Source organism: Cyprinodon tularosa, unplaced genomic scaffold (assembly GCF_016077235.1).
Source record: "Cyprinodon tularosa strain WSP-4 unplaced genomic scaffold, ASM1607723v1 ctg482, whole genome shotgun sequence".
Taxonomy (NCBI): domain Eukaryota; kingdom Metazoa; phylum Chordata; class Actinopteri; order Cyprinodontiformes; family Cyprinodontidae; genus Cyprinodon; species Cyprinodon tularosa.
Window position 1 is genome coordinate 994713 of NW_024039210.1, and position 25376 is coordinate 1020088.

Below are 25376 nucleotides of genomic sequence, written 5' to 3' on the forward strand. Positions count from 1 at the left end.
AAAAAGGGCATTTCAATGCATAACAATGGCTTTAAAGAAGTGAAATACTTTGAATCTGAGGACTTGAAAGTATTATGAAGACTGTTAAAAGCTTTGTAACACTTTTGAGGGGAAGACACAGAGGTCCAGCAGCGACACTGGACAACAATGTTTAGCCCCTAAAAGGCAGTTCATAAAGATCTGTGCCATGTTACGGGAAGTTGGGAGAAAAGAAAGTGTAATTTTGAGGAAACATTTAGAAAAAGCACTGAGGAAAAAAAAAATTTAAAATTTGACCTACCTACGAATTGCTTATTCAGGTGTGGTTTTAAATAAACATTTTTATGGAATGTAAATCAACAGTGCAGCTGATGTTATTTCTTATGTTAAACATCCAACAGGAACATGTGCACAACTTCCCCTAGAGAGCGTTGGTGCGGATCCTTCAGTTGGACGTTGGTCAGTAGGACCAAACTCCCAAAAGTTTGCATTTATAACAATAATGTGCATGTTTCCTAAACAGGCACAGTCATTTTCTAATAAACTATCATTTTCCCTGATTCTCCTGAATTGTTTTCACAAATTCTCCTGGAACATTTGGCAGATAAGTAAAAATTGCACTATCATTAATCTTTCTTGTGCTATACCATGTGTTCTGTAAACACAAAAGCCCTTACTAACAAGGGGCACTGCCTACATATTGCTGATAATTACCACTTTGAATGTGTGGGTGGGGAAATGTTTATGGGTTTGTTTTTTTTTCACAGCTCCGTGTTTGTGGTTAAAAATGAGCGGTAGGCTGCAGAGATGGAAGGTGTGTTTGTTGTGCCTCACACCACAGGTGGTCTGACACAAAAGCCTCTAAAGTTCAAGAAGAGGCGTTGTGAGGGGCAACCATGCATGCTGAAAATATCAACCCGTTGCTCGGCCTTCCGCAAGCCGCACCCAGCAATTTGTGTAAACAAATGGTTCATCTATTTAACCTCTTAGTTACGATGCAAACCTTCAAATCTGGTCCCTTCATTACAAACTCGATGGAACATTTGTCTCCCTTAATGGTCTCTGTAAGCACTACCAGTCCAGCCTCCCATCTAATTTTTTTCTTCTTTCATTTTTTAGTCAGACCACTCGTTCTCATCCAACTCTGAGTCGTCGTCGGATTCGCTGTACTCCACCGCGATGCGACGCGACAGGATGGTGGCCACGTCGTTGCCAACAGGCTCCCGCTTGGCCTCTTGCTCCCTCTGCTCCTGCACCTTCCTCAGCTGGATGCCTGTAAGGAGACAGGGATGGGAGGAGCAATGAGGCCTGGTGAAATCAGTCTACCTGTAGTGTTTCTGCTGATTAATCTTGATTTCTTTTCCTCCTCTAAACTTCCTCTCTATGACTCTTATTATGTACACAGGCTCCTGTCCATAAACTGGATAGCTTCTTAAGGAGACCTGATTTAACTCCAATGTAGCTCAGCCGCTATGTGAGCGTTTATTTTTGTAAATATAAACATGCATGAATAAATTAAATCAAACTATCTGATTGTGTGTTAATAGTGTTAATATTTCTGAATGGTTTAACTCACACTTCTTATTTTTTGAGGTTCTACAAGTACAGATCAACTGGAGGTGGAAGCCAGGGACAAACCACTTTCCCAAAGAACTGAGGGGGATATTTTGATTTTTTGACCATAATTATTTTGTCACCTTAATATTCACTTATTTGTGCCACGTTAAAGAGTTGTTTTATTTATTTAATATGTTTTAGTTTTGTATGGATATTTTTGATTTATTGCTCTTCTATTATATTCTGCCCCCCCTCATGTTGCAAGTTTAGGTTATTCTACCCTTATTTAAAGCAGCCTCTGTTTTTTATAGTAGGTCAGTTTTTGGTTTGAGTTACTGTTCAGTTGACCTCAGTTGAGTTGGGCCCAAAACCATGTTATTTATTATTTAAGCTATTTTGTATGGCCTTTGAACCTTTGCTAATTATTTTTGAAATTATTAAATAAAAGTTTTATTTTCAATTTTTGAACACCTTGTGTCCTTATTTCAGTTTGGTCCCGCACACTGATTAATCACAATTAACTGAATCAAACCCCAAACAATATGGCTACCAAGATAACTAGATCATTGATATCTTCTGATGAACATATAAAGCGCTTCCTTTTTTAATCTTAACATTAGTTTTGATATTTGTTGGATAGATTATTACAATATATTGCGATATTGCAATATCATGACAATACGAGGGGCGTTCAATAAGTCATGCCCCTGACACATTTCCAGATGTTTGACCCAGCTGAAATTTTGCAAGTGAGGTTATTTAAATCTCTATAGATTAATTAGCAAATTACAGCTATGAACTATTTGTGGTTGCTGACTTACATGTGTTTGAACTGAGTAAAGTCTGAAATGGAGCCTGTTGAGTGTCGAGCAGCGATCCGGTTTTTCTATTGGAAAGGACTCGCACCACGGGAGACTTTTGATGAAAGTAAAGTAACTTATGGTGATGATGCCCGTTATATGACCTTGCAAAACATTTTATAAGGTTATATTATGGAACATTATCACTATAAGTTACTTTCATTTGATCAAAAGTCTCCCATTGTGTGCGTCCTTTCAAATGCAAAAACACAGACTTGACTCAGTTTGAACAGCTGTAAATCAGAAACCACAATTAGTTCAGAGCTGTAATTTATTATTTCATCTATAGAGATTTAAATAATTTCACATGCAAAATTTAAGGTCGATCAAACATGTGGAAGTGGGTCAGGGGCATTACTTATTCAATGCGTCTTGTATGTTATCCTGACCAGATTATCTTGATGCGTATCGTATTGCACGCCTTACCAATACTCACTTTACTTGTTACAGGCAAATTTGATCAGTTTTATTCAAGCTCCAATTTTTATATGATTTCAACTGATGTTTTTTCACTCAAATAAAGTAAAAAAATTATATTTTGAACCATGGATGCAGAAAAGCTAAATTTAAATTTGTTTTTATTCCACATTTTCCACTGGTAATCCAATCAAATAGGACTAATGTCCTAATTAATAAGGGAAAGACTTTTGTCTGATCCAATATTTCATTTTGGTCAAACTTGATGTATAGTTCTTTTTACTAGCTTAATAACCTGAAAGGTCTCAAAGTTTTTATAATTGTTTCCATTTGATATTATAGACATTTCACTACAAGTATACCAAGTTGCCTACAGACTGCAGACATTTATATTCTTTAACCCTTTATAGGGCAAATTACCATTTTTGATAACTTGCATACCCCTTAAAAATGGAGTCCCCCCTGCCCCTCAGTGAGGTCTAGAAACACAAGATCTACATCCAGCCATTCAGCAAAGATCCATGGCTGTACATCTTATTTTGGCATTTGACCAATTATATGAACCCCTGAATGATATATTACCTTCTATAAATGACGTTGAAAAAAAAAGTTAAGTCAAGAAAAAAGGTAAAAAGCTAATTGAAAAGCTAAAAAGTAATGTTAAACATTTAATAAGCCTAGTAATAATTATATTGAGGTTTATAAACTAAAAAAATGTAAGTGCCAGTATCAGCATTAATGCCTCTAAGGTTATGTTGGACCAAAAAAATGTTTTTCAAATAAATTTCTTATACTTTTGTTATTTTTCTTAATATATTCGGGCAAGTTGGCGTTTCTTATTACATTGACATCAATATTTGCCATCAAAATATCCATATTTTTTTAATGTTACAAAGGCAATAATAACACTATGGCTTAAAATGTTGATTTTTCAAAGTATTTCACTGAGTGCCCTATAAAGGGTTAACTTTGCTTATCGTGTTACAACACTGGCCACAACTTTAAAAATAAACAGCTAATGAGGTAACGTCATTGTGAAAGACAAAGTGTAGGGATGTGACACTATCACCTTTGAGCTGAAGTAGATATTTACATGGAAAACGTTTGTTTCGGTAGATTTTTTTCCATGGTGAGAGATTTTTAAGCTATAGTGAAATTAATGGTTTCAATCCAGAAAAAAAACATACATTTTGACTTTGGTATATTGATTTTCACTTCTTTTGTGTGGCTTCTGTGTGGTTAGCTAACCCATTATAGGAAACCATAATGCTGTTATGAGGGCGAATCTTATTATACCACAGGATATCCATGCTGTATTAAAATGTACTTCTGTTCCCTGACAAACAATCACTTAAACGCCTACTGTACAATTAAGGTCAAAGTGAGATTTCTGTTTTTACTGCAGCTACTTTGTTTTAATGTTATTTTGGAGGTCGAGTGAAAAGAAAGCAGATGGTTTCATGTTTAATGATACAGGAAGTAATTACCATATTCTACCCAAAATACATAAAATATTGCCAATAATGACGTCAGCGATTTAGGTAAAAGAATATCTTGAGTTTGTTCCACCTGAAATTATTGTTTAATTACTGAAATGTATGTTTTTTTTTTATTTTTATCTCATTTTTAAAAATTTGCAGATAAGTATATGTTTTGTAAACTTACATTATTTCAGATGTCAGTGACTCAGTAATTGAGTAGCGTTTTTCCTAATTAATTTATTATTCTAAGTTGAGTAACTTCTTTAAAACCTACTTCTTACTTCTAATTGGGTAAAAGTATGTTGAAATAGTGCAAATCATTTGAGTAAAATTATTGGCTGCTCGCCTCTAACGATAACTATGTAAAAATATCTGAAGATTCTTGACGCTCTTACCTCTACGTATGGCGGCCAGCAGGTCGGAGCGGGCGTCGCTCATTGGGATCATCCCCAGCATGGTGGACTTCCTGGTCGGTGCCGAATCCACGGCTGCTTGGCCAACGGCAGTGTGCGCAGGGGAAGGGTGAGCCTGGTGTCCCGCTGGGACTCCGGGGGGTGGGGGTGGAGGGGCGGCTGGGGGTGCGCCTGAAGGTGGGTGGGCGGGTGAGGGAACGTAGTTGGCCGGGGGAGGAGGAGGAGAGGGGGAGTAGTGGCAGGAGAGGGCAGAAGAGGTGGGGGGGACGGTGGTGGTGCCAGCGGACGTCGGAGCGGTGGCGGAGTCGAAGGCGGTCTGGGCGGAAGGGATGGTGGGTGGGGGTGGGGGAGGGGCCGGGGGAATGTAGTACTCTGGGATGGTGGAAGGCTGCCCACTAATATGAGAGAGAGAGACATCTGGCTTAGTACTGATCAATTTCAGAAATAATGAATCAGATCTGAATTATTGATTTCATTTCTGGGTCATTTACAGAAACATCATAAGACATGATTGTGTTTCCCTGTATTTAGAGTAAATAAATGAGATGTAATTAGTCAGGACAGGTTCTAATGTCAGATATGAATGATAGTTAATGTTTTCCAATGGGAATTTAATCAACTAGGATAGACATCCCCAAAGTCGGTCCTCGAGGGGCGCTGTCCTGCAGGTTTTAGAGGTTTAGAGGTTTCCCTGCTCAAGCACAGCTGATTTACATTGATAGTTCATTAACAGGCTTTTGCTGAGCTCCATTCATCAGAATCAGCTGTGCTAGCAGAGAAACCTCTAAAACCTTTAGGAAAATGGCCATCAAGGAACGACATTGGTGATACCTGAACTAAGGGGAATGTTAGTGTTCAGACCCAAACACGACAGGGAAAACACCTCTGTCTGTTTCCTTGCTCTACATGGACTGAAAGGGAAACCAACCAAATATTGAGAGAATGAAAAGCTTTATTTCCTCAGTGTAGGGACAGATATTGAAATTAAATCAAAGATATTATGACATCTTGTTCACAATGTGAGTGGCTCTATTACATAAGCAGGCCTACCCGTGCCCAGCTCGGTAGTCCTTGATCGACTGCTGCCTCGGGCCATTGACTGTTGGATCTCCTCCAGCCTGGACGCCATGTGCTGATGGGGTCCTGCCTAGTGAGGCGACATGTCGACCTGGAGGTCCGGCTCCCGCAGCTCCGGGGGGCTGGTTGGCAGGCCTCAGGACACGGTCAAGCGACTGTGTCTGGGGGGTGGCTAGGTGATCCCTGGCATGGTGGTCAGTGGGATGGGGGGCGCTCGGGGCCTGGCTAACCGGGTGGTTAGGACTTGCTGGGTAGGAATCGGACGCCATTGATCTATTGGATAAAAGTTTGGGAAACAAGCAAGGTTGATTCCCATGTTTCTAAAAGTGACATTAAAAGCTTACAATATTGAGATCAACAGAAAGATAACATTTGACATCAATGAGAGGGAAACCTGCTGCCTGGATTCCATAATAGTTGGTTTTAATACACTTGATATATTTGTTTATGTAAAAAATTCATACAGCTATCTGTTTTTCCTCCAACATGTCTTACAGAATTATAAGAGTGCTTAATTCTGAAGGAAAAAAAACCCCTGAACATTTGATCTTTACCTACAGTCTCCAGAAGAGGGCACTACAGAGCTTCAAACAGAAGAAGCAGGAAGTATTTGATGCCTCACAAATGTAATAATAATATCTATTAATCTCCTCCACATTTTCTTTAGCTAACTTCTGAAGGCAGTTGGTTACAATGGATTTTACTTACTGGACAACAGCGCAGAATATATATTCCTTTCTAGGACTTTATGAAAAATAGAAAGGATGTAACTTTAATATTATTATTATTACACTCTATTCCACTTTATAGACCAATTCTTTTGGACCAATACTTTTGTTGGTCTATTACATAAAATCCCACTAAAATAAATTAAAATGTGTGGCTGTAACTAGGGCGGAAATAATTAAATTAATTATTCGGATTATTTGATTAATGAAATAATCTTCAACTAATTTAGTAATAGATTAATCAGATTACATGCCATGTAAAAAAAAAAAAAAAAAAAAAAGCAAAGAAAAATGTTGCATTTAATATAATTCTTCTGTCAATATGTTCTACCAGAGCTCCTCAAGTGGAAAACTCCTAGTTTCACCTGGTTTAATTCTCTAAAAATCTCCTAAAAACTAAATTTAAATGAACAATTAAACATGTGGTTGCTTCTGGACACAGCAAAGAAACAAAGACCTGCTGACTTGGTTTGGAGTGAGCTCACACTGGTGTGTATGTACCTGCTGTCTGGGGACAGGGATCCTTCAGAGGACATGCCGTGGTAAGGGGAGGGGGTGAGCCTGGCATCAGGTCTGAACTCTTTGTCGTAGGCGAGGACGTTCCATTCCTGACGCCTGTTACGAGCCTTACGCACCTGCAAGGGTGAAACAAGAGGGGAAGAATATGGATAATCTGTATAGTTATAACCTTATGGTTTTATTTTAAATGAATGGTGAGTTTTAATTCTTATGGTTGGAGACGGACATACATCTATTACTGTTTAATAAATGTTCTTCCAACTTCTCTCTTCAGAAGTTTGTCAGGTTCAAGAAATGATAAGGTTAATATTTTATTTTGATATTATATCAACCACAGTAGTCTTGTTAAAGGCATCTTGTTTCAGATTTAAGGTTTTAATATCAGGAAGTAGTCTTTACCTGCTGGTTCTAAATACACTAATATCGAGCCCAAATTGAGCTACATAAATTCAATAAGGTCAATTATAAGTAGAGAAAATTCAAGCTAAAAAGTTTATGAAATTAGCCACTCCAAAGAATTCAGCAGTTCATACAGACACTTTTAATCATTTTAATAACATTTTATATTTTTTGCATTCTGAGTTTGGGCGTTGTTTTACTGTATATTTTCTTGAGTCAAATACTGTATGTTTGTCAGAGTTGCCTGTTACAGTAAAGCATTCAGGGATGCCTTAAATGCCATTTGTGTCACAAATTTGGCTTTTTATTAACAAAAATCTAGTATTGCTTCAATAACACATATACAATATACATATTTTGTGAAAGTCTTATAACATCACATCATGAGTGATATCGTTCTCATATTTTAAATTGAGTAGTTTATAAATACATAGAGTGTGATGCACACAATAGGAGGCGCCATATTGGGGTGCCATTTTTGATCAGAGTAGCCAAAAGGGGACCAACTTGTCAGCCTTACATATCTTACCTGTAACTGAAAACCTCTTGTCGGTGGGAGGGCAAAAAAATGAGCAAAATCAGCACTTTATATTTCAGCCTTCTATTGCAATGTCAATCATCCGCACTCTTTGTCCAGTAAAAGGCAAGAGAAAAGAAACAAAAAAATAAAAATAAAGAAGTAATAATTAGGACAAAAAGAAAGTCTACATCTGTGCAGTGTTTACCAGGTGGAGACACTTTATGATTGAGCAGGGATTAAAAAGGGAAACGGATGATTCTGTTATATTTTGGGGGTGATGGCTGGTTTGATTGCTCAGTTCATTCACCTGTCTAACTCTGCCCTGTGTCTCAGCACTGCTCATCTGAACCACCTGTTCCAGCTCCTATTTAGGCTGCCTGTTTCCAACCATCAGTGCTATATTATTCTCGAATAGAGTGTGAGAGTTTTATAGTTTTTTATGTGTTTTGACTGCCTGATCCTGACCTTTTTTTGTATACTGACTTTTGAGCCTGCCTGCCCCTTTCTGATCTGTTTGCCTGTTCTGTCTTCGGACTTCTGTTGGATTCTTCTGTTGACTGAACCTGGATCTTCCTCTTGACTTCGCCCTGTGGATTATCCTGCCCTCCTTCTTCTGTTTGGGCCTGATCTCCTGACAGTTCTACGGCCTTCAATGCTTTCACGTCTGGGACTCTCTGACAGCTTCCGCTGTGTCTTTTCAGCTGACCGCCTGGACTCATCCTTGTTCTCTGGGTACTGACTGAGCTTTCAAACCAGGTTAGAGACTCATGCATTCATAATCATCCTCCGTTAGACTATCATGGTCACTAACCTGTGTTTCTCTTCTATAGACTTTCCTGTTATAGACGCCCATACCGCAGATTCACAGCCCATCTTTAAATAAACGCCTTTAAGTTATTCCTCTGTCTGTCTTGCCTGAATTCTGAGTCCTTTTGTTCAGAGTCTTGACAGTTTCAGGCTTTAGGCTGGACAGGTAAGGTTATTCAATATAACAGTGAAGTTTAATTAGGTATTATATTTGAAACCAGCAACTAGTCTGTGCCCCTGGTAGAGACAGCTAGTTTATTTATCCCACAATGGATGAACTGCGATGACACAATTATCAGCTGTTAGTTTTCACAGAAGTCAAACCAGCTTATAACCGTGGGCTTTTTTCAAAGTAATATTCTGTGTTTCATTGTTTATTCAGCTGATTTGACAAGGCTGATGGAGGTTGATGTGTTGGAAGCAAGGTCAGAAGCAGGAGAATGTCCCTCCTCAGCTTCCGTAGTAGGTCTCACAAACTGGTAGTCACCAGTCTGTCGTTTGTGAATTATTCATTCAACACTACGACACGACATACATCGTACATGCTGTTCACAGGGTAAAAGGGACCCTGGGTAATTCGTGTGCTGCTTGTTTCTACTGTTTTGAAAGGCTGTGGAAAATGTATTGGTATCAGCTTATTGACAAAAGGAGAAGTTTTGAGGAAAACTGCACCGAACAGTGAGTCCAGAGGGTGGCAGTAATGAAAAACCAAAGGTCAATCAAGCAAAACCTGACAGAGAAGCCCTTATCTCCCCACCTGTGAAAGTAATAAAACACGTAGGGGAGGACAGATCTGGAATGTCTTCTTCCTTTGATCCCCTCTTAATGACAAAAAGTATTAAATATTTAACTTTTTTCAAGTAAAAACCAATAACATATAGGTCCTAAATATTATGGGTGAGCCATACAAGAGATGGTCCACTACTTATAGCTGCTAAGCACATGACATCACCTCTTAACCCTACCATGGTAATCTATTTGTCTTACTCCAAAACCAAAACCTTTCATCCTGGATAGTGTGGACAATGAAACTTAAATGACTTGTGTTAACAATCCTGGGTAATGGCTTAAAATCCCAAAAAACCCTGAAAAAGGGGCTAAAGACGCAGGTCCTGTGGACGCAAAATAAGGAAAGTCCTCTTGCCTGCACCAACATGCTTCAAAGTTTATAATGTTTTTTGTTCTTATTTATTGTGTTTGTTTTTCAGATAATGCCATAAAATGTTGGTGCTGTCCTATATTTAGAAAAAAACTTTTGCTTTGTGCTGATATCTATGTGTATCCACCAACCTGTTTAGTCTTTTATAAAAGTTCCTAACGGAGGCATGCACACTCTATCAGTATGAAGTTCTTACAGTTTCTATGAGCATTGTACGGTCCATTTTTAGCTTGCTTCTATGCATCAGATATCATTTATGACTCATCTTTTTCTTTGTAGAATAAGGTACCTGAAAATCTTTGGAAATAACCCCAAAACCGCTTCCCAGATTGAGGGAAAATGGCTTCTGGTCAAGCATCTTTACAGTACTATTGTGTTTCCTTCCTGGTATTGCTTCAACAGCTGTATGTTACCAGTTGGAATTGAGCATGGGTTTACAGTACTTCAATTTTTGTCCAGCCTTTCTGTTTAGTCTGTCTAAATCCGGAAATAAAGCGTAAGACTTTCAATTGCTCTACTCAGTTACAGCTCAAACTGTACGAAGAAATCAAAGGGTTTGAAAGTTCACTGCTTACCATGCATGTTTTTACACTATATGGCCCAACGCTCTGATGCGATCTACCTGCTCACACTGGACGTGCAAAGGCCACACATCGGACTCAGCGCCTAGAGATGGCGCTGAGTCTGGAAGAAGGAAGAAGAAAAAGAAGAATTCCCTTGTCTGCACATGTGCAGTGCCAGAGGTTCTGGTAAATCAGCTCGTAGCGCTGCTTTAACAGAATTGTCCTTGAACATTTTCTCCCGACCTTACAATTCCTTATCTGGAGGTGGTCATGAGACAATAATCACCCCTTGTTACCTCCTGTATACTACAAGCTGCACAATGAGGCTGAAACTCGGCCTGATGGAAAAAAATCCTTCCACGACTGGAGAATTGGTCCGAAAAGGGTAAAAATTTGTACAGTGTTGCCCATCTTAATAGATAATGACCGGGTAAATTCTGTTGAGTGAGATGATTTCATTGTTCTAAAAGGAACGTTGTTACTGACCTTCTTGACCTCTCTGCTTTGGTCTTCCACCTGCCTCTGCTGCTCCTGTGGAGGACAAAATAACCAGACAAACAGCAGCAGAGAGAAACTCAGTCAAGGATTGTTTGCTTTTATCACATAGACGGAAAGTGATCTGGACCCCTTTAACCATCTATTTCATCACACTTAGCCAAACACACACATACACAGACTGGACTACTCACTACCCAGAACACTACTGTGCGACACGACTAACACACGGCGGACGACGGAGCCAAAAATGGGTGGTAACACAACAAATCAAACCAAAGCCAAACACAGGAGGTTAGAGAGAGGGCGGGGTGGTGAGATAACGTGATAGTATGCACACGCGCACACCCAGAAGGGAACGGGCATGTGTGTGTGTGTTGGTTTTTTTTCTTCATACATGAAACATGACTTTGTTTTTAAATAGTCCTGTTCCTTTTGAGTTAATATGTGAGTGCTCTGTACCTGTGTGTAGGCCTACTTCATTAGAGGTGATTGCATAATGTGTTTTAATGGAGTGTGAGGGCAGGAAGTGAAGGGCAGGAGGGGTGGGGTGGGGGGATTAGGGGTCTGGGTCGCCTTACAGAGATGGACAGGGGGCTCCTGGGTGGGGCCTGTCGGGAGTGGGGCCTGTCAGGGTGGGCCGGACAGCCCTATGGAAAGATGGGAGAAAGACAAGCTGGTGCATTAGACTGAGCAGAGGAAGAGGAAAGAGGAAAAGCATCTTCCAAGGCCAGCCAGCTACAGATGACTACGAGAAAGGAAGGAGGCACTGAGGGAGTAAAGGAGACCAAGGTCTTTGGCAGTTTCTTCATTTAAACCTGCTTTTTTTGTTGCTGTTTTTTTAATAAAGTAAAAGCTTCATGTGAGGTTCAAAAATGTTACATTGCAATGAGTACATCACACAAGGAAGGAACATAAAAAGATGAAATAAGAATTAAAGTTCAACAAAAACATTGACATAAAGCAGCAAACACATACAGCAGCAGCTGTTCTGACATAAAACAATTTCATTCAGCCTGAAATCTGAGGAAAATACCATCAGGGACAGAGGGGTTCAACTCAGCAGGGATTAGACTAAGGGATGAAGAATTTCTATGGATCTCATTCAATATCCATGTGGTCATACAGTAAGGGTGTAAATATTAATCGTTTTATATCGATGCATCGATCCAAGAGCCGACGATCCGATGCATTGATACGTCCGTAAGATATTAGATTCATGTTTTTTTTTTTCCTCCGATCTATTTTTATCCATTTGCTCCTGGACTCAATTCTCCCTCCCGTGCTGCGGTGGCGCTAAACCTATTTTACCCTCCTACCTCGCTTCCTGGTTATACTCTTACAGCAGTGTGTTGCAGTAAGCTTGACACAGACATTTTTTATTTATGCTAAATATTGAAGTGCGGTCTGTGCTACACACTGTGGGTCTAGATACGGCTGAGGCGGAGAGGAAGTGGGGCGAGTTTAGTCCGACGACGTAGGGACATGAGGACCAAAAAGAGCGGAGATCCAGGTGGAAAAAGGATCCCAGCGTTCTCGCGCACAGTAGCGGGTCAAACTTTACAAGTTGTTTTCCGCAATTCCGGTCATAAAAACAAAAAAAGCCGGCCTCCTGTTTGTGGCACTGTCTGCGGTCAGCTACAATTTGGGAGAGGAGCAGCGGAGTGTCTGCGGAGGGGGGGGGGACGTCTGGAGCCGATGTATTGCATTGCACTCATTGCACTGATTTTGTGCAGTATTTTTTGATGCAACTTTTCTACTTTTGTTATTTGCTGTTGTTTCTCAAAAAAATGCGTAACAATATTACAGCTTTGATTGATTTATTTCAAATTTGAAACATTGTTTATCCTGTAAGGTGTAAAAAACAAAAAAACAAAAAAAGAACTAATTAATCGAATCGCATCATGGTGTATTCTTGAGTATCGAAAACAATCGAATTGTTGGGTCAGGAAATCGATACTGAATCGAATCGCCATGATGGATGTGATTTACACCCCTATCATACAGTAACTATGCTTCAATTTAAATAATTAATATGTAACATTTATTAAAACCACAAAAATATATTTTTCTCCATGTTTTTTTTCCCCCTTCAATATACTGCAGATGTTTCCAAATGTTTTACCAGTTGGTCTAAAATAGCAGAGCCAGAGACCAAAGATCCCCCTATTGGAATCCCCTAAAAACACTATATGTTTATGCATCTACTAAATAAAGACAGAGGAACTTATCTAAAAATGTTAAATTTAGTCTTAGTCATATTAATTTGCATTTTATGGCATATTCAGTTATATTAAACAGAGATATGGAACATTCAGTTAGTGAATTGCATATTCATGAATTTAATAGTACATTTATTATATTTCTTATAGGACATCTACATTTATGTATTTCATTACAATATTTATACATTTATTTAATTTAATTTTGTCCATTTTGGTCCTCCATACATCACAGCTGCCACTTAAGGGGCCCTTCCTGTACAAAATGTGAAATGCTTACCAACCTAACTCAGTAAATGTAGTTTAACCCATCAGCAGCTAAATTGTTAAAAATTAGAATTCAACTGGGCATTGCAACAGGAAAATAATCCTCAGAACAATTAAAATATAATTTTTGTCAAGGAGGCTTAAGGCTGGGATCTGAACTTAATAAACAACTACTTAAGATCAACTCCACCAATTCTGACAGGAAGAGCAGTTAACCATCATGGTAATCTTGGATTGCTATGGATTATTGCTAGAGAAATAACCTGGTCAAGGTGTGACTCGGTATATCATCCATATTTTATAGATAGATTTAAGCCTCTACATAAAAATTTTCTCTATTTGTTAGAAAATGTAAACCTCAGTACAGAAGCGTAATGCATTAATTTAAAAAAAAAGTCTGTTTTTCTGATGTGATAATGTGGCTGTGATTTTAAATTGGATTTTCTGATGCTGTAGGCATTTTAGATTTTAAGCAAGAGATGCCTTTCTGCAGATTTTTTTTTAATAAAGCTTTATCTCGTTAGTTTAGAAAAACAATGTTTTGATTTATTTTTGTAAAAAATATCTGTTATGTTATATGTTATCCTGCTAATTCAGAATAAACATAATGTTTATATATATATATTTATTTTATAAAAATATCTTGTTAGTTAATCCAAACTGTACATTTTAATAAAATTTAGCAAAACTTATCTTGTTAATTCAGAAAAACAGAATGCTTTTATTATTTTTTTTCTAAAGTGCAATCGTGATAATTCAGAAAAAGATATATATATATATATATTTTTATAAAACTTTATCTTGTTAGTTTAGCAAAACAGAACATTTTAATTTGTTTTTGTAACACCTACTTGTTAATTCAAAATAACTGAAATTTTATATATTTTTTAATACAACTTATCTTGTAAATTAAGAAAAACATTGCTTTTTCAGGTGAATCCAATATGTTTCTGTACCTTGGCATTCAACTCATTTAAAAAAGCTTATTGAAGGGGTTTCAACCCAAGAAAGAATATAAATTATCCATCAACAAATAGTGACATATTTACTATTGTCTTATCTCAATAAGTATAAGCAGTATAATCTGTTCCTATAAACTCTGAATATTTCCTAACAAACAGTATCCCTTAGCTGCTGCTGTATTCAACAGAGCAAAGCTGGATGGGTAGAACATTAAGATAAGAAAGCATGAACTCAAATAACAGCAGAAAATGACACAAGTAGGCAAAATATAACAAATAGGCAAATTAAAGCAGAGGATGGATTTGTTTCTTTTCCCTTTTCTATAACACATTCTCCTCCAGCTCCACACTGCCACACCAACTGTACATTCATAACTAGAGTACAGCTGTACATGCAAAAGGACTGTACTGGAACACACATGGAAACAAATGCCTACCTTCTGTCTCCTCTTCTCTTTGCGTTTGTCTTCAGTGGCCTGCAGCATTTTCTCCTTCCACAGGTTGAAGAAGTAGGACGGATCGGTGTAGAACTTCAGCGCATCCTTCTTGTCATCCCTTAGAGGAAAGCGGAGCAGGCGTGGAAGAAGGAAAAAGTAAGTACCACAAAAGAAAGACATGTTTAAGTCAACCGCTGATATTAAACCATGTCCAAATATGAGTCACCTATAAGGGCTGAGGATGTTGAGCGGTGGAGGCTTGTCACAGCGGTGATACATCTCCACCACAGGGTTGGGAACAGAAGTCCTGGAAACCACCTGCTGGTCTTGAATGGTACTGCTCTTAAAAGCTTTTCTCATATTGATGTCCTGCAGGGAGACTGAAAGAACAAAGGATACAATATGAATGAGGATTGGGTTAACTATACCTACGTTTACCTCCGCAAATTCCCCAATACAATCTAAATCTCAGTTGGACGGAAATTCTAAATCTCTGTTCACAGGGACACTAAATAAAATGATCCGATCATGATGTGTGGTTACATGTACCAAGCGTTCGATCAGATTTATCACATTTTTAGTTTTCTACAAACACTTTAGTAGTAGAAAAAGAAATTGCCTGTTTTGTAAACAAACCCATAATTGTCCATTCATCCTCAACTTTAGCTACTCTTTGTGCCTGTCCCACAAATTTCTGTTTTCTTCGGCTCTTCAGTCATATCTGTTGATGTTTTTTTCTATTGTTGACATTTGTCGCATCATACTTTTTTTTCTCTAAGCTGTCAACACGACACTAGAAAACACAGCTGTTTACGAGTTTTTCAAAGCCCTTTCATGCCATCCAAGAGCAACAGTCATTTCTCACCCAGAGTTTTTTTTTCTTGATAGTGGTGCACTCGAAAAACAATCTAGAAATAATAAAAAATTTCTTAAATTAAGTTTATTCACCCTTAATTTGAGTAGGCAAGGCAAGGCAAGGGCAAGGCAAATGTATTTGTATAGCACAGCTTTACATGATTAAAATATAGGAAAATAAAACAGAATCAAAGCAAGTAGGAAAGAAACAAAAATAAAAGAAAAAATGCAGAAACAAAAAAGAAAATGGGATAGTTTGCCAATGGAATGAGTATTTTTACTCTTAAAATAATATCAGATAAAAAGCACTTGAAATAAGACAATGCAATTGTGTTTTCTTATTTCAAATGTTAATTGTCTTGTTTCATTGGCAAAATGTCTCTTTTATCTCCTAAATCAAGAACAAATGCACTTATTTGAAGAAAAAAATTACTTATCTAGATTTCGATGTTTGTTGTTACATTTGCGAACAATCGCCAGTAGGAGTTGTTGTTCGCTTTCCGTGTTTTTAGGCACAGAGCTTTCCGTGAGGTCACAAATTTTCCTAAATGTATGATGTGAAAATAAGTCTATATGGGGGGGCGTGGAAGCTCCAAATGACATTATTTTGCCATGCAGAGCTTGTAGACATGCCAAGGAAGAACCTTGCTAAAGCCCCTGTGATGTTAACCTGTTTATGAGACAATTCAGAGGTCTGTTATATTCCTAAACTCTCTCGCCGAAAAACCACATTTACAACTTTTATGCCACCTAATTGGTGACTGTTTCTCTATTCTCGATCTTATGGCAGGACCAACAGCTTTACCAAAGCCCAAAGTAAGGCGACTGGCGTCCCTCTCCACACATCCCTCAATGCCCCACTCATGTTTCAACATAGACTAGTTTGGGATCTTTGATGTTTCCGACATTGTAAAGCAAGAAATAAAAGGGCAAAGAAAACCTTTATCAGAATATGAAAGGAAGAGAAAGCATGAATTGGATAAGGACAGGGCTCGCACAAGAGTGGACAAGCTGTGGACCTCAAAGAAAAACAATGATGCAAAACTGAGGCAGACCTGGCAGTGCTGTTATTGGGCCTGCATGCCCAATATATGTTAACCTCAACGCAGAACTATACATGATGTGCCATATGGCAGATGGGTGGGGTCAGTCCCCACAAGGCCAGAGTGTAATCAGGTTAAATCACAAAGAGCATAATTAATGTTCCAATCAGTGATTTAATAAGTGAAAAGCTTCTATGTGTGCAGGGGTGAACAGAAAGGTTTAAACTCTAAATGCAGACGTGCTTCTTAAAAGCAAATATGGCTTGATCTAACTGTGTGTGAGTGTGTAATTTTGCACTGAAGGCATTTTACAGTCAGACCAGAGTTTGATCAATGCCTCCTAAGCCTCTGTCCCAGCGGCCAAATGAATAATCCACTGCAGCAGAAGCCAGTGCAACTTTGATTTAAACACCTCTTCAAAGAGAAGTCTTATTCTCTCTCTTCTTTCTTTTCTTATTTTTTTCTGTGGTTATGCATGCTCTTGTTCTGTATCACTTGAAGTACTGCATCCTTATTAAACACTCTTTTGCAGTCCTTACAAATATCCTAAATAGAGTCGTTGGAGGAGTGTTCAGGGTTCCTACAGCATAAGGCAAGTTAAATTCAAGACTTTTTAAGACTTTTTAATGCCACTTGAAATAAAAAATTAAGACCAAATTCACAAGAAACACAAGAAAAACTCGCTTGCGACAACTTAACCCAAAGGTCTATTTTAACATAAACCACTGCACTGTTTCAAATTTTGAAAAGCTTCCAATACAGGAAGAAAGCTAAAAACACACAAATGACAGATATATTTTAGCAATTATTTAACTGAATTCACAAACTTTGCTTTAGCAGGGAACAAAACAAATCAGTTGTAAAGCCACAACATAACCAGTGCTAAGTCTTTTTTGCAGCTATTTTTCTTTGTATCGTTTTCTTAGTATGTTTGATTTGGTGATAAGTGGAAGCCTTGCAGAGACAAGGGTGGAACAAAACTGAGAAATACCGGCTGTTTCTCTGTAACTCGATTTTGACGCTTAGTGTTTCGTGCTTCGCATTTGCGACTCCACTGCCTTAATTCCCATCGTTCCGAGCTTGAATGAGTTCTTGCACAAAATACACTGTGCGTCATGTATGTTCCCTGGTTTTAGCCATGGAGAAAACTCTTGGCTGGAGCCAATTTTCATTACATTTACACTTGCTCATATTTTCCAGGCAAAAAGTTGATGGTGCATCTCCCAAATGTCCCGGCCGCAACAACGCTTTAATTGGTTCCGCTATCGGGACGGAACCAATAATGGTGAGCCGTTATTTTTTTTTTATTTAAAAGAAGAAAAAAAATTGTCAATTTTAATATTTTATTTAGATTACAAAAATAAATCGTAATAAATATAATCCTATTTATGATTTTTTTTAAATTAAGACCTACGAAAGACTGATTTAAGACATTTCAATACCAATTAAGGCCTTAGTTTTATTTTGAAGAATTCAATGCCTTTTAAGACTTTTTAAGGACCCGCGGGAACCCTGGTGTTTGACAAAAGTTTTTCAAGAGTGGTAATCAGAGAATGGATTGCTGTTTTTTTTTTTTTTTACTATTATTCATATTTTCACAAGCCAATGAAAAAAATAATTTGAGATCTGCTCCTCCGAAGATAGATCAGTCTTTGGCTTCTAAAAAAATGCTTTTACTATATACTGTATATTTTTTAAACAAGTGAAATAATTGATACACTATAGCAAGAAGGGTTTGGATTCTAGGCTCAATCTTAATCTGCCAAGTCAATAATCACACTTAGACCAAAAGCAAAAATGTGTCTCAGTGATTGCAATGATAGAAAGAGAAAGCAGTTTGCTTCTTATCAATGGTTTATTCAGCATAGTTACCACCCTACGTTCTTATCCAACACTTTGGAGGTATACAGTTTCCCACAATCCTTTACTCTGCCATGAATGCAAATCTTCATATGTTGTGAGTTTTATGATGGTGAGCTTCAGCTATTCATTACATTTGAGCAACTTTTGTATTTTTGTAGTTCTTTTTGAGAAGGTTGTAGTCCCTAGTAGCCACACAACACCCTTGTGCCTTTCTTTCATGCAATTACATCTATACGGCTGCAGCTAACCGGATTCAACCACAGTTCTGAGTTTCTTTCCTTCCCACAATAGTGATCTTACTGTTCACACACAGATATTTAATTCATATTTGAATGTGATCTTTAATGTCGAACTTCATCAGTCACAGACTTTTAATAATAATAATAATTGAACTTTATTGATCTCACATTGGAAAAATGTATCTCTGCATTTAACCATCGCCTTGGGGAGAAGTGGGCTGCCATTGTGCGGCGCCCAGGGAGCAGTCAGGGGTTAAGGGTCTTGCTCAGGAACCCAGAATGGAGGCAGTGGGATTCAAACCGGGTACTTGCAACCTTCTCAGAGTACAGGAGCACTTCTCTAACCCACTAGGCTAACACTCCACATCCAAATGAATAATTTAGGCACAGTGTTGGAAAAAGGCACTCAAACATCATTTTCAGACTTGATTTGAACCTGGGTTGATAAACTTTAAGGTCACCACTACTGTACAGAACAGCAGCATGTTTTTCAGTGTGAGATTATGCTGCCGCAATAAGAGAGCACGTATTTTAAGACTTTTTACAGCTAGGGTTTTTAACCTGACTTAGTTTAATATAACACACTTGAAGTGAATGTGACATAAGAGTTTTACTTGTTACATAACAGCAACACGTCTAACTGTATTTGCCGTTCTTCCTTAAACATCTTTCCATTGTATTTGTATTGTCTCTTCTTATGCCATACTCAGTCGTTGTATTCACTTTAATAGTTCTATTTTTACCACATTACCCCATTTCCTCATTGAGAAAAGAGAAGTTATCAGTGTTGCCATTTCCCAAATGAGGTGGAAAATATTAAAAAGAAAAATGGAAAAAGGACACCAGAACACAGTAAAAGTGAAATGCATGTGATAAGTCACTTTTATCATGGAGATGCTGGCAGGACTAAAACATGACAATCAAGAGGACTTAGGAATGGATTGTACGCAGGAAGCAAGAGATGAAAGACTAAACAGGTGATGAGGAATGGGAGGGGATGAAATAATAAGACGGAAAGACTGCTGAGGATTTATTTTTTCGTCTCCATCTGTGGGGCTGTGACACTGAATGTCTGAGGCTGCTGTGCTGCAGAATGACTCGGCAGAACCAGCAAAGAAGAAAATAAATTAGAGCTAAAAGACAGGAGAGAGATGCAGAGAGAAAATAGGATCATAAAAGGGAAAAAATTAGAAAATAAAACACAAGAATTTGCCTTTTATTGAAGTTTATATCAGATGTGATAATAATGACATCATGAAAACACACAAACTAAAATGCTACACAAGCACAGGCCGTTTCACATTATCCATATTGTTGGTGCAAAATCAATGAAATGCTGTTTTTTAAGATTGTAATCTCTCCTCTTTTTTATTGCAACTAATGTTTTATTAAATTATCAACAGTTTAAGACAAAGAGTAAACACCAGGGCTATAACCAAAGGAGACTGCAATGTTCAGCGGCTCAGGATCAAATTTGGCCAAATGGTTGCATCCATCAGAAGAGCACAGTCATGGAACAAACTGCCAGCTCATGTTTTTAAATCTTTGTTGAAAACTAACCATACATGTGTTCACAGGTGAATTAGTATGTTTCCCTGGGCCTTTTAACCTGATTTTATTGTGATTTTATGTTATTGGCATTTTATTTGCCATTTTATTTGGGAGTGTTGTCCTAGTGCTTAGAGCAGTGCGCTTGTGCTCTTAGAAGGTTGCATGTACCCGGTTCAATCCCCACAGCCTTCACCCTGGGTTCCTGAGCAAAACCCTTAACCCCACACTGCCCCCCCAGGGGGATGGGTCAAATGCAAGAGTCAAATGAGAGTGAATTTCCCCATTGTGGGACAATAAAGGGATTTCCACATTACACACATTTACATTTATCTGTTTGTGTCCACTCTGCTCTCTGTGAAAGTGCATTGTCCTAATTCAAATTAATAAATAAGATCCTCTCTCTTTTACTTCATGAAATGGAAAAGAAGTAATTTTTTTCCCCAGCTTACAAAAAAATTAACTTTTACTTAAAGTAAATTTCTGTTACCTTTATCCCTCTTTCTTTTATTTCAGTGAAACATTGTACTGGTAACTTAAGATGTATTAGATTCCTGTTTCTATCTAACTGTATTTTAACTTTAACTTTCTGTAGTGTCTTCACAACTCTGCATGGTACATTTTACTCTACAGGACTGACCAGATGATTTGAGATGTAGTGCACCCACTACCACCTGTTTAGCTCTGCCCCTGCCCGTTATGTGCCAAATAATTCAATTCAATTTACCTAATAGCGACAATTCACATGTCATCTCAAGTCCCTTTACAATTCACCAGATCATGCAGTAAGATTGATTCAAAAGTTTATTTAACAAATAACAGCTGTAGCTAAGCAGAAATAGCTCACTGTAATAGCCAACTGATTTGGATTCAAGTATTTGATGCTCGACAAAAGGCTCATAAATCGCCATTTAATGAACTGTCTCTAGCAATATACTTAATCAAATAAGTGCAACGATAAATCTTCATGTATAACTGCGCTAATATAACCAGCTTTCAGCAGGGCCTAATGATTTACAGTCTGACTTACCTATAACCAACCTCGGGCAATACACGTCTTCTTAAAGACACAACAGTAAAAAAGGTATGGGCTTTTTAAAGACGGATGAAAAACGACAGTTACATCGTACACACTCAAGCACTCTTGGGATACGCAAACAAGCAGGCTCCAAATGAGGAAGGACACATTGAATACAAACATCGTAAAAGGCAGGACAGTTTGCTAACATGCACTCAGCAAACATGTAGTTTTGTAAAACTTAGCTTGTGAAAAATCTGAATGACAAACTGCATCCCCTGTAGGATTTCAACAAACAAGTGCTCTCCTTCCATCAATCCACAAACTGTCTACATTTTTACGTGAGCACAGCTAGACTGTCATTCTATTTCCCAGCAGGGAGCAGCACTTGAGAGACTTGCCTATGAGAGAGGATGTGTTAAAAGTTTATGGCTATACATTTGAGTTTTTAGTTGTACCAGTACCAGGGAGCCAAATGCCGATTGTTTGGAAAACCTGGTTTAACAAGGTATTATCAGTGGGAAAGAGGCTCAACAGGACTGTGGGTTTTTTTTAATGACTGCTTCATTCTTGCTACTCTTCAGAGGAAATTTGTAAAGTACACCTCTAGTCATTGTCTTGTTGAAAGATTCTCCAGCCTTTTAATAGCTACTTTACCCAGGCTGTCAGATTAGTTTGGCATCCATGTCTTGGAAGTTTTTTTCTGTTAGGACGCACTCTATATTTAATCAGTGCACTGTGTGATATTCAACACTACGGATTTTTATTTTCTTAAACCGCTTTGATCGTGTCACCATCTTCCGTCCTCTGAAACCTTCCAAATGCAGCTGGATTTAGACTGAGATTAAACTGGAAAAGGATTGTTGCATTTAATCCAGGCATGTCCAAAGTTGGTTCTCGATGACCGCTGGTTTTAGAGGTGTCCCTGCTTTCAGCACAGCTCTGATTAACAGGTTGAACTGCACTCATCAGAATCAGCTGTGCTGAGGCCCAGTAACATCCAAAACCTGTAGGACAGCGGCCCTCAAGGACTGACTTAGGACATGCCTGATTTAATCAGTAAGGTGACTTCTAAAGGAAAGTTGCAACATTTAACTTTATTCAGGTATATCAGAATAAAAGGGACTTACAACAAATACTTGAATGTTTTCAGTGGGGTAAAATCTACATAACTGTAACCCACACAAAGGGGTTTGCTATTGGGGAAAGCACAAGCACACATAGACCTACAAACAAAAAACACTAAAGCTAAAATGCAAATTACTATACACCAACACTCTGATTAACACCGACACAGAAGCAATGCCTGTCCTCGACTGCTCGACAATGAATCACAATCGCACATCGGGGGCTGTTTGGAAACCAACCGTTGCAATGCCCTGGAAGCATGACCTTTACAGAGTCACAGACACGCATACCTTCCTCCACAGTGGAGTCGAGCTGAGTGACTTTCACGGCCAGCAGGTCCACTCTCTCCTGCAGGCTGCTCATCCGCAGGTAGAAGCTGTTGGCTTCATTGAACAGTTCTCCAAAAATGTCTTCAGCATGGCGACCTGTACAGAAGTAAAACCGACATGTTAGACTTTCATCTGATTCTGACATTCTGTCCTTCACATCCTCAACATATTAACATGTGCTTTAAACTAGCATTTAGCATTTACTTCAAACATTGACCAACTCACTAGAACTGTAGATCTAGTAACATTGACAGCTCTTCCTAACGGTGGTCTATTTACTGTTTTATTCATAGAGTCCGTGATGGACAAATCTCACTCTAATGAAATATTTACACATCAATGATGCCCTTTTTATAACCGGCATGTGGACTTTGTTTAAAAGCATTCTAGGATGGACAATATGATCTTCGTAAAAGCTTAGAGATGGCTTACTTTGCTTAGTTCTGGATTTTCAAAGGGATCATAAAGAGGTCTCAGCTGACAAGAGGCATCTGTCTGTCACACCTGACCAGCACATGAAATGTACTCAGACCCTACACCAAGCAGAACCTTAAAGACTAGCAAGATTTTAACCACATTTCACCTAAAGGACAGTGAATTGACCAATTGTCCCAGTACTGGTTTAAGATTTTGGACAGCAGCTTTATAAGTTGCTGTGGTTTGATTTTATGACAAAGAGAAATATACATCTTCACAGTGATCTATTCTTAAAGCAATGTCCAGGTTTTGAAGTTTTTCATTGTGCGTAGGTTTAAAATTGATTAAAAAAGTGTTATAGTCAGAGACTTCATTTGGTCATTGCAATTTATGCCCCTGGTCAAAGCTACACCTACATCTGAAGCAAGATGTCATGATCTTGGCGCTGATGTCTGGTTGATTACTCATTGCATTCACATGCTTATCTCTGCGCAGTTCTCATTACCGCTAATCTGATCAACCTGCTTCAGTCTCTATTTAACCAGCTTTCAGACCAGTTATCAGTGCTGGATTATTTCGAGTCTTTGGAGAGAGTTCTCTAGCATTCCTTCAGTTGTGATTGCCTGGTCCTGACTCATTCTGCCTCTGGACCGCTGAGCCTGCCTGACCTGTTTTCAGACTCCTGTCGGATTTCTTCCTGTCTGTGAACCAAACCTGGAACTGTTTCCCGAATCTGTTCTGGATTCTCCCTCTGCACCTCACTGGATCTCTGACCTCCTGGCTCTGAGCTACCGAGCACGTCTTCGACATCGGCTTTGGTTCCGCCCTTGTATTATCCTGCCTACCTTCGTCTGCTCAGTTCTAATATCCTGCCTGTCCTCCGACCACCAATACATCAGCATCTGGGACTCTCTGTGCTGCAATGGCTGCGTACTGCTGGCAAGCAAACAACCGTCTGGAACCAACCTCACCCTCTGGGCTCGGACTTAGTTATAAGACCAGGTTACAGACTCATACGCTCGTTATCATCCACCTCAAGATAGATGTGGTCACTAACCTGCTGTTTCTACCCACAGAGGTTCCTGCCTTAGACGCCAACGCTGCACACTGCGGTTCTGTTTCTAATAAACATTTTGAGAAATCTGTTTGTCTGCCTCGAACACTGGATTCTATTGTTCTGAGCTCGTCACAAGATTTGTGATCCTAAGCTTCACTACCCCTTCAGAGTAGGAACAAGAAGACAAGGACTTGTTGTCTTTTCAGGATCAACCTGAGGTAATGCTGAGCCATGCACTCATTCATCCAAAACACCAGGCTTAGATATTTTTTGGGCTAAACCTGGTCGGTCCACCGTAGTCTTCATTTAGTCCAGATATAGTTGTTTAAAATTGAGCTGTGTGGTCTGATTTCACCCAAATGTAGAGGTTGTTTGGACGCATACATGATGTCTTTTCATTGCCTTTTTTGCTCGGCTAGTTAGCATTATCGACACACTGCATGGGCAATGGAGAGAAAAATATGATCAAGTTTTGTTTCATCATCATATTGGGTGATAGCTGTTATTCCACTTTTTAATCCAAGATTATGGCAGAATATAGTTATTAAACAAAAGTGGCCCAATTACAGAGCCTTGGGGAAAACCATGTGTTATCGTTCTTTGCTGAAATTTGGAAACTGATGCACATGTTAGGCTTCCACTCATATGCTCTGAACATCTTCAGCGAACTTTAAAGTGTTTCGAAATGTGAAAAAAAAAGAATAAAATATTATTTAGGAGTGTCTCTATATGCTGGTTTATAGTAAATTAACAATGCTATGCTAAGTGTAATTTCTTTTGGAGTTGAAGTTACACATGGCTGTAATAAGCAGAGCCTTCAAACCAGCAGGATCAACACATCTCAGATAGACGGAGGGATTTTTTTCAGGAGTGTTCTCTTGTAGACCAAGTTGTAACTGTAGGCTGTCATGTCAACTAGAATTTGTGATGTTACATGCTAACTAGAGAAAGTAATGCAATTCTTTTGATGCAAAAACCACCATAAAAAAACAAGACAGGAAAATACTGACAATAGAA

The 25376-nt window shown here is 38.5% G+C and overlaps 1 protein-coding gene across 2 annotated transcripts in view; it reads right to left on the minus strand.

The window, feature by feature from the left end:
• Positions 1-749: 749 nt before the first annotated feature.
• The window catches only part of zgc:109889 (uncharacterized protein LOC553542 homolog), a 55329-nt gene continuing 30702 nt past the window's right edge, over positions 750-25376 (minus strand). The window contains exons 3-11 of one of the 2 annotated variants that reach the window (XM_038302129.1): positions 22847-22981; positions 15089-15242; positions 14863-14980; positions 11556-11624; positions 10966-11010; positions 7014-7147; positions 5758-6057; positions 4690-5102; positions 750-1252 (exon numbers count right to left, since the gene is read on the minus strand). In XM_038302129.1, coding sequence (XP_038158057.1) covers positions 1095-1252; positions 4690-5102; positions 5758-6057; positions 7014-7147; positions 10966-11010; positions 11556-11624; positions 14863-14980; positions 15089-15242; positions 22847-22981 — 1526 coding nt within the window. In that variant the 3' untranslated portion in view covers positions 750-1094. The remainder of the gene's footprint in view (positions 1253-4689; positions 5103-5757; positions 6058-7013; positions 7148-10965; positions 11011-11555; positions 11625-14862; positions 14981-15088; positions 15243-22846; positions 22982-25376) is intronic. The other variant, XM_038302130.1, reaches the window with a different exon arrangement.